The sequence below is a fragment of the Polyodon spathula genome, chromosome 5, assembly GCF_017654505.1.
Source record: "Polyodon spathula isolate WHYD16114869_AA chromosome 5, ASM1765450v1, whole genome shotgun sequence".
Taxonomy (NCBI): Eukaryota; Metazoa; Chordata; class Actinopteri; order Acipenseriformes; family Polyodontidae; genus Polyodon; species Polyodon spathula.
This window is the reverse complement of record NC_054538.1, coordinates 3647583-3660987: the sequence shown is the minus strand read 5'-3', so window position 1 is coordinate 3660987 and position 13405 is coordinate 3647583. Positions and strand designations below refer to the sequence as shown.

Genomic DNA, 13405 nt, shown 5'->3' with positions numbered 1-13405 from the left:
TGTTGCTCTGACACACTGCGAACAGTCAAACTGGGCATGTAAAATAAATAACTCATATAATGAGTATGTATGAACAGGCCTTGCTTTTGTCCTATTTCAACTGAAATAGCTGCCTTGCTTTTTCAGATAATGTAGTTATTGGTTGTATGATAGTTTAGCAAGGTGTTACTTTTGTAAAAGCTCTAGTATCAGAAATGAAATATCAAATACTGCTTTTGAAAAGCTCTGCAGTGTCCCTTTTTCAGTGGAAGATGACGTCTCCATTTTTCTTTTTAAAGCGTTGCTTAAGTACACACAGTTATGTTTTTAAGTTCATAATATTTGAGTATATTGAACTAATCATGCTCATCTCATTTAAATTGTATTCTTTTCTTTTTTATATGCCACGTTGTTGAACTTAACACATTTTAATGATCCACAAATTGAATTCACACCATAGTGTTGAAAACGTGTGTGAATTTATATATCAGTAAAGGCAGATAGTCACCCAGGTTAAAGGGATACTGCAGATTTGATTGTTCCATGTATAACAGTGAGGAGACTGAACTGTTCCTTTTGGTTTTGTACACAGTTCTCTCCCTGTACAATAAATATGTATCATTACAACTTCAAACCTTTAAAAAAAAAACAAAAAAAAAAACAAAAAAAAAAGTTTTAAAATATTGTTGGTGGCCAACAACCGTTTTTGCATTCTGCAAATAAATTGTTTTATACTGTAAGATGGAGGTGAGTGTAACTTATTTTTGTAATAAAGTTTTTGATTTTTGTATGTGTAAACTGTTGGTGCTAAAAAAAAACAAACAAAAACCATGCACACCACTGACTGTCTTGTGGTCTCTATATAATTGTGGGTAAAAAGGTTTTCTTGCTTCAATGAGGATTGCTTGAGCCTGTGTCCCAAATTGTATTTTCCTAATCTTGCTAAGGAAGCCAGTTGTAGCCATTTACTACAGTAATTTAACCTATTCATTAGGAACAGAACACTGGCTTGTGCAAAAGATATTCTGGGTTAAATATTTTAAATATAACTAAGTAGTGCTTCCGTATACCTAGGCTTGCTACTATTTTGATTGTAATTTTGCCAAATCAATGATTAATATAAATGTTTATTTTAAAAAGAATTTACCTTTTTTCAATCTTTATTTTTCAGTTCAAGCAGAGAATTTGTGAAATTGAGCTTTATGCTTTTAAAAAAGACTTTTTATGCCATTGAAAAACGTCTCATTTAATGAAACTCCTTTTATTATATTAAACATGCAACAGAACCACGTTTACTAACATTGTAATTGAAATAATGTTTGATCACAGCTGAGCTATACATTTTTTAAAATTGTCTGAAATAAACCATAGTAAATGCAGCATCTAAAAGTGTATTACACAGACGTGTTGTAGCATAAATTTACGAGTAAAAATATGCACAGAACTAAACGTTAGATAGTTGAACAGAACTAACTTGTGCTTATTCGGGGTCTGAGCTCCCCCTCTCCTGCTTCAGCACAGCTGGACTCGGAATCACTCACTGGAAGGCAGGGCAGTTGGGCCCGCTTCGTCCATCCGCAGAGACTTCAGCTGTCGACCAGGGTATTGTGCACAATATTCAATAAGTGTTTTTCTCTTGCACCCCATTTCTAAATCAAACTAGTGACTGTTGGTGTTTACCCAAAGGGAAAGCTTACATACACCTTAACCTGCTAATTTCAAAGTAGGTGCTTTGACTGACAGATGCTGTAGCTGGTAAATGAGAGCATTCTAGTACTGCTTCTGTCAATGAGATCTGTCTCAACCGGGTGATACTACAGTACTAACGGACCACTGAGATGACTGACCACTGAGAGCAATCTCCAGCCACTCAGAGACGGGACAGACAGCAAGTATAAAAACTACACAAACTAGAGAAGATTTCTAAATTATTGTTTTTGGTAAGAAAATAAAAAATAGCGTTTTACCGACGTTTTATTGTATATAAATTTATTTCAGTCAAACTCGTTTTTTGGAAATGTGATGTTTGACAAGCTTTTACTGATTTTAATATCAAAGTAGCATGCCTACTTACATACCAGAGTGAGTTGGCACAGTACACACAAGCAGCTTTTAATGTTTTCTATTGGGAGAGAGGGGGACTGCAGCACAGTGATATTGATTACTGTATGAGATGGTGGCCTGAAAAAGTACTGTAACTAATATATATATATATATGTCCATGCCGAGAAAAGTTTGTGAACCCCTTAGGATTTTAACATATTACATATTTCAAACCTAATATGTTGTTAGATCTTAATCTAAGTCCTAATAATAGATAGATAACCTGATTAAACAAATGACACAAAACATGATATTTTTTTCAACATTTATCCACAAATGATTCAATATTCATGTTTGAAAAAGTATGTAAACCTTTTAGATTCAGTAACTGATGCACTGAAATTATGCAGCAATGACTTCAAGTAAGTGTGTCCTGTAACTGTTGGTCAGTCTTTCACATCTTTTTTGAGGAATTTTGGCCCATTCCTCTTTATAGAATTGTGTCAACTCTGACATTTTAGGGATTCTTTCCATGGAGAGCTCGTTTTCAGATCCTGCCACAACATTTCAATGGGGTTTAGGCCCGGACTTTGACTAGGCCATTCTAAAATGCGGAATTTCTGCAGCCATTCTTTTGTAGATCTGCTTGTATGTTTAGGATAATTGTCTTACTGCATGACCCACTTCTGCTCACTAATGGATGGCCTAACATTCTTTAGAATCTTCTGTTACAATGCAGAATTCATGGTTGTGTCAATGATGGCAAGCCATCCAGGTCCTGAGGCAGCAAAGCAGCCCCAACCCATCACACTCCCACCACCATGCTTGACACTTGAGATGAGGTTCTTCTGTTCGAAGGCAGTGTTTGGTTTTCTCCAAACATAATGTTTTTCATTAAGGCCAAAACGTTCTACCTTTGACTTGTCTGTCCAGCAAACATTGTTCCACAAGTCTTGTGGATCATCTGTGCTCTTTGGTGAACTTCAGACGTGCAGCAATGTTCTTTTTAGAGAGCATTGGTCTCCTCCTGGCTATCCTTCCTTGAGCACCATTCTTGTTCAGTCATTTTCTGATAGTTGAGTCATGAACACTCACATTAGCTGAGGCGAGAGTGGCCTGCAGATCATTGGATGTTACTCTGGGGTCCTATGTGACTTTGGTAGGATGACCGCTCCTGGGTAGAGTGACTGTGTCTTGGAACTGTTTTTCTGAGGTCCTCAGATATTTCTTTTGATTGTGGCATGACGTGTTTCCACACACCTGTATGGTGAAGACCAAACTCACAAAGTTTCTGATCTTTCTTTCTTTATATAGGGTGGGGCCTCCCAAAGTCACCCCTGAAGATCTACTTAATTATTTAAACACATGATTCTAATTATCCCCTTAACTGAGTTGATAAAACCAAGGGTTCACTTACCTTTTCACATATCCTGAATCAGTGTTTGTCTAATTAATACATCATTTTGTTTCAAAAGATATGGAATTGGTTCATATAAACCCTGTTTGATATTTAAGAAAAGACTGGTTTTGATTCAAGAAGGCTATCATGGTAAAACTGGAATTTCCATAATTATCATTGGGGTTCACAAACTTTCTCGGCTTTATGTATAATGTGTTTTTTTTTTTAATTTTTTTTTTTTATATATATATGTATACAATTGAAAATAATTTACTTAATGAATAAACAGTGAAAAATAACTGCCTTCAATGTAACCCCCTTCAGTGCCTTGACGTAGGAAATTCTGCTTTTTGCCAGAAATGTATATATACCGACATCATGTAGCATTTGTAAATATTGACACCTGCTTTTAAAGGGAGATGCAACAATTTTTTTGTGCTTATAACCCCTAACAAAGTTGTTAAAATGTTTTTTTTTTTGTTTTTTTTTTTTTTTGAAATGCTTAGACTGCATGTGTGACCATTCTAGTCACACGCTGGTGATGTGTGTGTGTGTGTGTGTGTGTATATATATATATATATATATATATATACACACACACAAACCGCCTATCATGTTTTAATAAACTGAAGTGCGATAAGGAAGTGAAAAGGTCATCTTTACAAACTCCAAAAAAACACTTATCTTTCGCCAGTCAAATCGCAGTGCCTAAACTATAATGTTTAGAGTCTGTTGCTTCTTGCATCCCAGATACACTAGACTTAGTTACATTGTTTACTGTCAGCAGTTTAAGTATGATTTAATTGCACAAGATTCCTGATGAGCTGATAATATCTCTTCAGCCAAAGAAGCAAGCACAGTAATGTATGAGTACCGTTCTGTAAACCAGTATGTAGTGTGAGTTTTATACTAAAGCAAGGTCAGTTGTTGCAGGGAAAACAAAGTGTTTTTTCTCAAACTGACCATTTCAAAAATGTAAAAGCAGAACACAGAAATACTTGGAACTGTAATTAGGAAGTGTACTATGTAATGCAGCTTACTTGATTGCAGTAAAGAAAAACTAAAATGCCATTACTAAATTTAGCTCAAATTGTGCTAATGAATATGACTATCGTAAATATTATTTAATATCTTAAATCTAGGAGAACGAACGCACTGCAATTGAAACTTGTTTTTACTGAAGAATAAATGGTATGTAAATCACTTGTTTGTGTTACATTGCTGCCCGATCAGGATGTCAGCTGCAGAATTCTGTGTCCACATTACTTTACAACTGTACACAAAGGTGCAGTCACCAATTCGATACACAACACTTGCAAAATATAAACATGCAGATTTCATGAACAGGTTAACCATTCAGCAGAATGAGGCAACAAACAAGCGCGTACAGACGCAAACCTGGTTGTAATGGGTAGTTACTGGTCCAGCTGGTGGTCCCTGCTGGAAACACTAGTACTTCAGATGAAAAGGTTGAAAACCACTGCTCTAGAATAGTCTGTTCCAGTGATGCAAATTTTGGAATATAATGTAGATGGTGGTTAAAATAAGCCTCCTTTTTTTCTTTTTCTTTTTTTAATTAACTATTATACTACCCAATTGCATTGGTAGTATGACCTGCATTTGAAGAACTACCGCACTTTAGAGGCGACTCATTAAAAACATTTTCATATAGGGAGGATGATAATCTGTTCTGGAGATACCAAGATTTTTATTAAAGGGATCTTGAGTGTGGTTAATCAGACAACATGAGGTATTTATTTTCAGTGGTATATTGAGAAGCAAATGTAATGCAATAAGAAAATGTAGGCGATATTTGCTCTTGTCTAGAGGGGGATGACTCTATCTTGTGTATTTTGATTCTTGTTAACTATAGACAGTCTTTGGTCATGTCACAGCCAAAGGAGAATCAAATATGTTGCTGGTCCTGGCAATTTGCATCATATATTGAAATCCCTTTTTTGATTTCAAGTTGGCATCCCATTATAAGAGTATCTGTTTCTATGCCTCTATGGGCGATGTCTGTCCAGGAGCTATGTTTACGTTTTTGCAATTGTTTGTTGCAACGCCTACAATCTCATTACCAACCTCCAGGAGAAGCTTGTTGTACACCAGAAGAGAGGATTGAAACATCTTGGTAAATGACTCTGTTTAGTGAAGTACATAAATAATCAAAACAAAACATACACGCTGAAAGAGTTCAGTTATTTTAATAATGTCACTTATTAGTGCTGGGACAAACATGGGATTTTCAAGTTTGGATATTCGCTCTTAATTTGGATATTCGTTTGATTTCAAAAAGTAATAAAAGCCATACGTGGATCCCCAGAGCCTTAGAAATGGCTTTGTAACCCTTTCCAGACTGATAGGCATCAACAACTTTTTTTTGGAGGTCTTCAGGAATTAGAACCTGTGTGCTGACAACTTCACTCTGATAGCAAGGGCCAAAGTTAGTTAGATTTATATTAGGCTTTTTTTTATATATATAAAATCACATATCACACTGAGCTGTTTTTCATTTGCCATTTTTGAAACTTGGGCAAATTTTGGTGAGGTGGTAAATAAGTTCAAGGTATTTTTGTCATTTGTAGCAAAACGAACATATCTGATTTTTGTGTCTGAATCCATGCCAAAAAATATTAGTTTGGATATTTGTCCCAGCACTATCGACAGCAAGTACAGTACAACCTCGGAGTTACGAACCCCTAGGGAATAATGGTTGTTCATAATGCCGGGCTTACACTGCACTATTGCAACACTCATATTGTTACGGTTCTAAAGTCTTTAAAACAGTACTATAAATAGAAAAAGGATAAATTGAAGTTACCATTGAAATCGTAGCTGTAGCAAAAACACAGATTTAAACGTCCAGGAAAACCTGGGTTAACGTTGTGCTTGTTCTTAAACAAAATGCATTTGTGCAGCTTGCTCAGTCATTCAGCCTTCTTTAGCTTGAAAAAAAGTGCTTTGTTTAAAACTAAAATGTTCCCAGTAAAAAGTCCCATACTTGCTTTGAAATCTGCAGGTACAGTAATTTTGCCTTCTCCTTGACCAGTACGCCACTTATGCAGGAGCGCCTATCTGGATGCATTGCTCGCATGATTGAGTAATTGCATACTTCCGGTAGAAAGTGGGGGCTTGGTAGACAGGTCAGTAACGATGTTTGGTGTACGTAACTCTGTAAGTAAGTTATTAAAAAAATACACAACAGTGTTAAGTTAATATTCTTAAAGGACAGAGAGCCTGTGACATTGCCTTACCTTATCTGAACTTTCAAGATTACTTGCACTTAACCAGCTCAAATAGCTGGAATTGTACTCATGTGAAGACGTTCGCCTGCCAGCCAGAAAGGGTGATGAGCTGTTCCACCTGACTGAGGCATTCAGGTAGCTGCAGGGCAGGTTTCCACAGCTCTATCGAAACTCATTCAAGTGACTGGCCACATTGGAAGCTCCCTGAGCAGTAAATTCCCTTGCAGCACCCCACACACAATTCTCATGGCAAGTGTTGCAAAGTGTATTCACCCATTCAGTTCTGAAGAGGGGAGATCCCTTTAGCTTAAAAAGATTCAGGCCACACAGCAGGTACAAAAGTTGTAGGACCCCAAAGGAAGAGGTTTGAATAAAACTGCATCATTTCAAGAAGCAATGGTACACAATGAAGACTCAGAAAAACCTAATTGGTTGTCATAATGGTGATGAAAACAGTTCAGATAAGATTGTATTATTATTTTTTTAAGTAAATGTTCTGATAATTTAATTTTAGGAAAAAAAAAAAGTTTTATTCTTCTTGACTATTTAACATTAAAGGACTGGTGTTAATGTACCTTGTGTAATTGGATGCTACAATATGTATAATTATCATGTCAAATACAATAAAATGATATCTAATTGACCTAATAAAATATATAACACCTGTGAATTAACGTGGAATTCTGAACCTAAAGAATGGGAATAGTATAACTATTTTAGTAACACACCCCTGCCCTGGCTCTGAATAACCAATAATAATAATAATAATAATAATAATAATAATAATAATAATAATAATAATAATAACAATTGCTATCAATTGCATGCAAAATATACAGTACCCCATATATGGTGTGTAAGAATGGATTGGAAAACGGGTCCCTCCATATATCTCCAGATGTTGATACTCTTACATGAAACTGTTCAATAATACATAATGACCAATGTATTTTCTTGTTTCTGGTTGTGGTAATTACGTCTAATAGCCTAAACCGTGCATGATTAATACGTGAATGGATCTCCCAGTGCATTCAAAATGGTAGAGAATGAGGTCTGTGGTCCCTATACAGGTAAAACTATGCCCTTGTTCGCAAAGTCCCCGTTTGCACGAGCGGCAGCACTTTAAGCAGCCGCATATACATGGGAAGCAATCCTGGAGGTGTCGTATATTCTCCTACCCTGAACACGGTTTTTTTTTCTACTAGTGGAAAAGCACCTTTCAAATTATATATCTACCTTTACAACCTGTAGTCATGTATAATGGAAAGAATGCAGTGGAAGATTTAATGAATAATTAATTATAGCATGAAAGAATGAAAAAAATGGTTTCGTGTGCATCAAACCTTGTTCTTCTTGTAGTATAACTTTATTTAAAAAAAAAAAAAAAGAACTTCAAAATAGGCCGTATTTCGTCATTTACTACCATACTGATGCTACACTTTTAACTTGAAAGTGATTAGACTAAATAAATAATGTTTTTGAAAAGTGACGTTGATTTTGACTGGAACCGTAGCTTTAACTCAAAATGTACACCTTCCTCAGGTATACGACGACTTCCCTAGCCGGAAATAACGTCATGTAACAGGAAGTCGTAGGCAATGAAGTGAAATCGGTTCCCCAAAACAGGAAATACAGTTCCAAGGCAAATAAACATCTTTATTTATCTTTTCATCTAGGAATATATATCGCTTCAGCCGTCGGAAAACCCACCAGAGAGGCAGCAGCGCTAGTATTGTGGTTGAAATGATGCGACTTGTCTTGTGACAGATTCTTCAGAACGTATTGCAGTGCATTTTATTTGGAGAACAAGCTGCAGCTCAACTAAGGTGCTTTACATAATTAAATAATTTACAGCCGTTCTTGTACTTGTCCTGTATCAATGTGTAAACATTGTCACGTGAACAGTACCGTACAGTTAACTGCTTTTAAGAAAAAAATAGGTTATTTTCAGATCGTAAAATCGGATTCATCTCTACAGGGCCAAAACAAATGTCTTCGCTGTGCTGGTGCAACGCTGTGTGTTTAGTTTGGACTTGTATACGTAAAGGCTGTGGTTTGAATCACATCACTGAGTACATGTTTGAACTGTTTATATGTCCGATTTTCTGAATATATTTTGTAATATGTATTTCTCTATATATGTGTGAAACTACAGTTGTAGTGCAAGCGTACATAGTGTATGCTGAAGAAATTGTAACATGATAAAGTCATTACCATATGTAGTTGTTTTTTGCTACAATGCATGGAAGCAGTTTACGAGAGTATGTCTATTTCTGTGATGCCCTCTTTCAGTTCTCTGCTGTCTGTTTTTAATAGTGATGTCGCACTGTGTGCATTGCTGGTGCGTGGTAACGTTGTCTTTGCATTTCAAGTGCGGTGCTGTCAGTTAGTCCTTGGCACTTTATGTTTTTTCCATGTGTTGTAAGTGTGCGTTCTAATAAGTTTTGAACACATGCATAGCAGACAGGCATCTGGTAAGGTTGACTTTTCAGATGTTCTGAGGTGTAGCAGCTGAGTAGACCAACGCTTAAGAAAAATGCAGTGCGTAAGACTACTTTTGAGAGTAGAGCCATTTAACTTGATGGCTTGCTGAAAGTAGACAACGCTGTATCTATGTAAACATGACACCTAGCTGCATCGTAAACATAAAACGGGGGATTCAGGGATGGAAATAAGACTCCCATTGCATATCCAATCTCGAGTTTAATAAGAGGCACCTGGCTACCTGTACCTGTGGCTAATTAAGCACACATTAAAACCTGGAATGGATGGGACTGCTGTGCAGTAGGAGTCTTTATTTCCATCCCTGAGGATTAGATCTGAAATGGGTCCTCTAAATACTGCATTTTAATTTGGAGGTTTTGATAAGAAAACATGTTACAAGGTAAACTGAGCCACTGATGAATTTCTCTCTTCAAGTGCAATGAGATTATTCTTTGAGGTTTTCTGACATGCTAGATCTTAATTAATGTACCTATCCTTGTTTGTCTTTGTTTTTTACACAGTGCTGAAGATGCCACGTTTCAGAGCATTACTGGAGAACCTGCAACAGAGGCTCAAAGTGGATCTCTTCAGAGAAATTGTCCGCCAGTATCCTGTGTTCTGTTTCATTGTACTGTTTCTTCTGTTATCCACTGTTCTTTTAAACAGGTAAACTAACTTGTGGAAGAAAGCTGGTTCCTTAATTCCCAATGGGCATTCTAACATGGTATATTGTGCTAAAATAAAGATGTTCACACTGAAAACAAATCTCTTCATATTGGATTCAGGTTCATAGATTATATTTAGCAGTTTCCCCAAGCTTTTTATATAACTTTTAAGTACTATGTAAATTTCATTTTAATGTATGTGAGCTTTTTGTGCTACCTTTTTCTGCCAAATTGTTAACCACCATTTACTGTTACTCGTTAATTTTCTTTCCTTGCCATGTGCAATTTTTGACTCAAACTCTAAGCTAGAATATTTTAAGGAAAGTGAAACAGAGGTACCACTGCATTTATTTTAATGCACGAACTAAACATAAACCGTTGTGCATTAACTGCTTATTTAGACGGATGGTTTCTTTTGGGGGAAATATAAATAATTCTAAACATTTGTACCCATTTATTCTGCACGTTGCAGCACCTACTCAATGTGGCTTACAGTATATACAGTGCATAGTATACAAAATACTATCACTTAAAGTAATTCTAGAACCTCTGTTAGCTTTGCTTATCTTGAAGTCTTACTTTGAAGGTCAATATCAAATATCCTAAAGCAGTTGTACACACTGAAACAGCTTATATTTACATTTAGAGAAAAAGCAGTACATTACATCAAACTCCTATATATTGCACAAAGTAGTTTGAGCCATCCAAGGCATTACAGTATGCTTTTAGTTTTATGCACCTGCCCTTTTGCCCTCTTTAGTTTGACTAAGTAAGCATGGTAAAAACCTGGAAGGGCTCAAACTGCTTGTAGTCTTTATTCCCATGTGTACAGTAAACCTGGGCAGGATAAATTAACTACCATTTTCAGAAGGATACTAACCTGGCTGACGATCTGAGCAACCAGAAACATTTTCTGAGTTGTCCAGCAAGTCATAAGTCTCACCTGAATCTTCAAAGTTGAAGTGGTTACCAGATGGAAGAGGTCCATGGAAGAGGTCCATGCAATCCGGGAGAGAAAACAGTGTGGTCCTTGATCAATCAGTACCAAGTCTGGTAGTTGTACAAAGTCAGATTTTGTACTGTTTGACTGTTTTGGTCTTGATACAATTCACAGAGAACTAACAGTTTATAAATATGGCCAATGGCCCCTACTTCTTATGTGCCATAGTTCATTGATTGTGCATAATCTTTTATTTTCTACAAAGCTTAGTTCTGCCATTAGATGAATAGGGCATCTTTCATTGAATACGCATGCTATATTTTTTTAAACACTGAATTACAGTCTTTAATTTGAGTTTTAATTTTGCTTTCAGGTATCTTCATATTTTGATGATCTTTTGGTCATTCCTGGCTGGAGTTGTCACATTTTACTGTGCATTAGGACCAGAATCTCTTCTGCCTAATATCCTGTTCACAATCAAACCTAAACCCAAGGTATAAAACTTAAAAAACAAACAAAAAACAGTGCCCCCCCAATTTCCTCCTGTCCAGTAAGTGAAAGTGAACTTCATGTATAACCTTTTCCACCTAAATCTCTGTATTGCAGAATCTGGAGGTGCAAGAGTTATTTCCCCTGGGGCATAGCTGTGCAGTCTGTGGGAAAATAAAATGTAAACGTCACAGGTATGTGGGTTTTGATGTAACTGCTTTATTGTTAAAAACACTGTTTTGGCTGTTAAGCCAATGCTGTGAGGTATGATCAGAGTTACAGGATCTTCTAAATGTGTATAGAGTTCTCACTAAATTTAATGACCCTGTATTTACAATATGGTACTTTACAATTCGCAGGTATAGCGCCTTTCACACAGTAAAACAAGGAGCTGCAAAACTTTAATAACAAAAACTAGACCCTAAAACATCAGGTCACCAGCTACTACATAGCCAGCACCACCTCATTTGTATTGCAGAGTACCAGTATAAGTTAATATTTTAATTTACTTAAAAAAATATCCTTCCAATTAGTTAAACCTTGTCTGGCTACAGTAGCATATCGATGAAATCTTTATTCCATTTAAAACTTAAGGGTATGTAGTATAGTAGTTAACATTACGGCAGCGCGTCACCTGCTAAAGTGAAGCCTGTCACTGTCCAACTTCATTGGCAGGGGCAGCCGGTTTCTTCTAATGGGATTCCTTTTTGGGTGGATCTGTGATAAAATTAGTGTTCAGAGCACTGTAAGAGTCGGTTATAAATTAGCATGCTGGGTCACTTGTGGTTTGTGAATTGTGAACCTTGTCAATGCAGATTTTAATTCACTGAAAGTTTTTTTTTTTTTTTTATGTAAATGTGGTCTTGTGGCTGTTTGCAGCTGATCCAAAGTCTGTGGTTTCACAACAGTTTGGAGAGGAGTTTGTTTGAAGATGTGGAGAAGTAGTGGTAGAATTATGTTAATTTGACAGGAATGGTTGAGGTAAAAATAGTCAGAGGTTGACAAAATAAATGTCTGGTGCTCTGTTTGTAACAATTTGCTGTGTTAAATGTTTCAGAATTTTTTATACTTGATGTTCTAAAATGTCATTTATATATCCAGGAGGGAAAGGTAGGAACGGACCTTTTGAGATGTTTCGGAGTTGGTAGAAGGAGGATTTGAATACAGAAGAGATTTTGGCATCAAAGGAGAGATTACTATCCAGAAGTACACCAAGGCTTTGTACAGTGGGGGAAGACAGCAGCAGACAGTTTCTGAGGTTCAGGGCAGCAATATTGACATTCTTGAGTTGAGTTTTCAATCCTACTAGAAGAACTTGTTGGTGTTCAGCTGAAGAAAATTGGCTGACATCCAGGCCTCGATGTCTTGTTGCAAGCTGAGAACCAGACCGTGGCAGAGTGGCTTCCAGGGTCTAATTTTAGGTAGAGCTGGGTGTCATCTGCATAGGAGTGAAATATGAAGCTATGTTGGCGGATAAGGTGACCCAAGGGAAACATTAACTTAATCCATAAAAAGAACAGATGACTGCAAATGTCTTTGAATGTGAAGGTTATTTACACAATTCTTTTTTTTTTGTTGTGTTTATGAATTTAATACTTAAAAGTAAAGGTAATAACGACTAATAATCCACAGTCCTAGGTGAGAATCCCATACAGTTCTACCACTTGCGATCTCAACAGGCTGCTTCATTAATTCACAGCAGCACTCTGATTACCTTTTTTGGTTGTTGTTTTTTTTTTTATTGCCTGTCATGGCTGGACGGTCGGGGCCAACCATTGTTGTTCTTAGAAAAACGTCTGTACAGTTTTCTTGTAGAAGACCATTTCTTTATCTTCTCCTTACAGACCAACACTGCTGCTTGAAAACTATCAACCATGGTTAGACCTGAAAGTATTCTCAAAAGTGGACACGTCACTTTCAGAAGTATGATTGCATTTTAGCTTTTTTACCCTTTTTCAGTAGACACATTTCAAAGGTCTCTAATTGAAACATCCCTCTGAGTAGAGTTTCTGTGCATTTTCTCTGCTGTTGATTTTTTGTTAAATATGACCCATATTTCTAGTTCACTTTGTAGAGGTTTCACCACTTGCATTTTAGCATCTTTTTGTTAGATTTAAGCAATCCTATTTTTATTTTCTATTTATTTATTTATTAATTA

At 36.4% G+C, this 13405-nt stretch overlaps 2 protein-coding genes across 13 annotated transcripts in view; both read left to right on the top strand.

The window, feature by feature from the left end:
* Window positions 1–769, top strand: part of LOC121315431 (heterogeneous nuclear ribonucleoprotein Q-like) — a 13762-nt gene extending 12993 nt beyond the window's left edge. For all 5 annotated transcript variants that reach the window (XM_041249528.1, XM_041249527.1, XM_041249526.1 and 2 more), the window contains exon 12: window positions 1–769. This exon is cut by the window's left edge. The gene's annotated coding sequence lies outside the window, so the exon portion shown is untranslated.
* A 7475-nt stretch (window positions 770–8244) lies between these two features.
* Window positions 8245–13405, top strand: part of snx14 (sorting nexin 14) — a 37785-nt gene continuing 32624 nt past the window's right edge. For 3 of the 8 annotated variants that reach the window (XM_041249518.1, XM_041249516.1, XM_041249521.1), the window contains exons 1-5: window positions 8251–8495; window positions 9675–9819; window positions 11132–11252; window positions 11365–11441; window positions 13092–13170. In XM_041249518.1, coding sequence (XP_041105452.1) covers window positions 9683–9819; window positions 11132–11252; window positions 11365–11441; window positions 13092–13170 — 414 coding nt within the window. In that variant the 5' untranslated portion in view covers window positions 8251–8495; window positions 9675–9682. Of the gene's footprint in view, window positions 8496–9674; window positions 9820–11131; window positions 11253–11364; window positions 11442–13091; window positions 13171–13405 lie in introns of all 8 variants that reach the window. The other 5 variants (XM_041249523.1, XM_041249522.1, XM_041249519.1 and 2 more) reach the window with 3 other exon arrangements.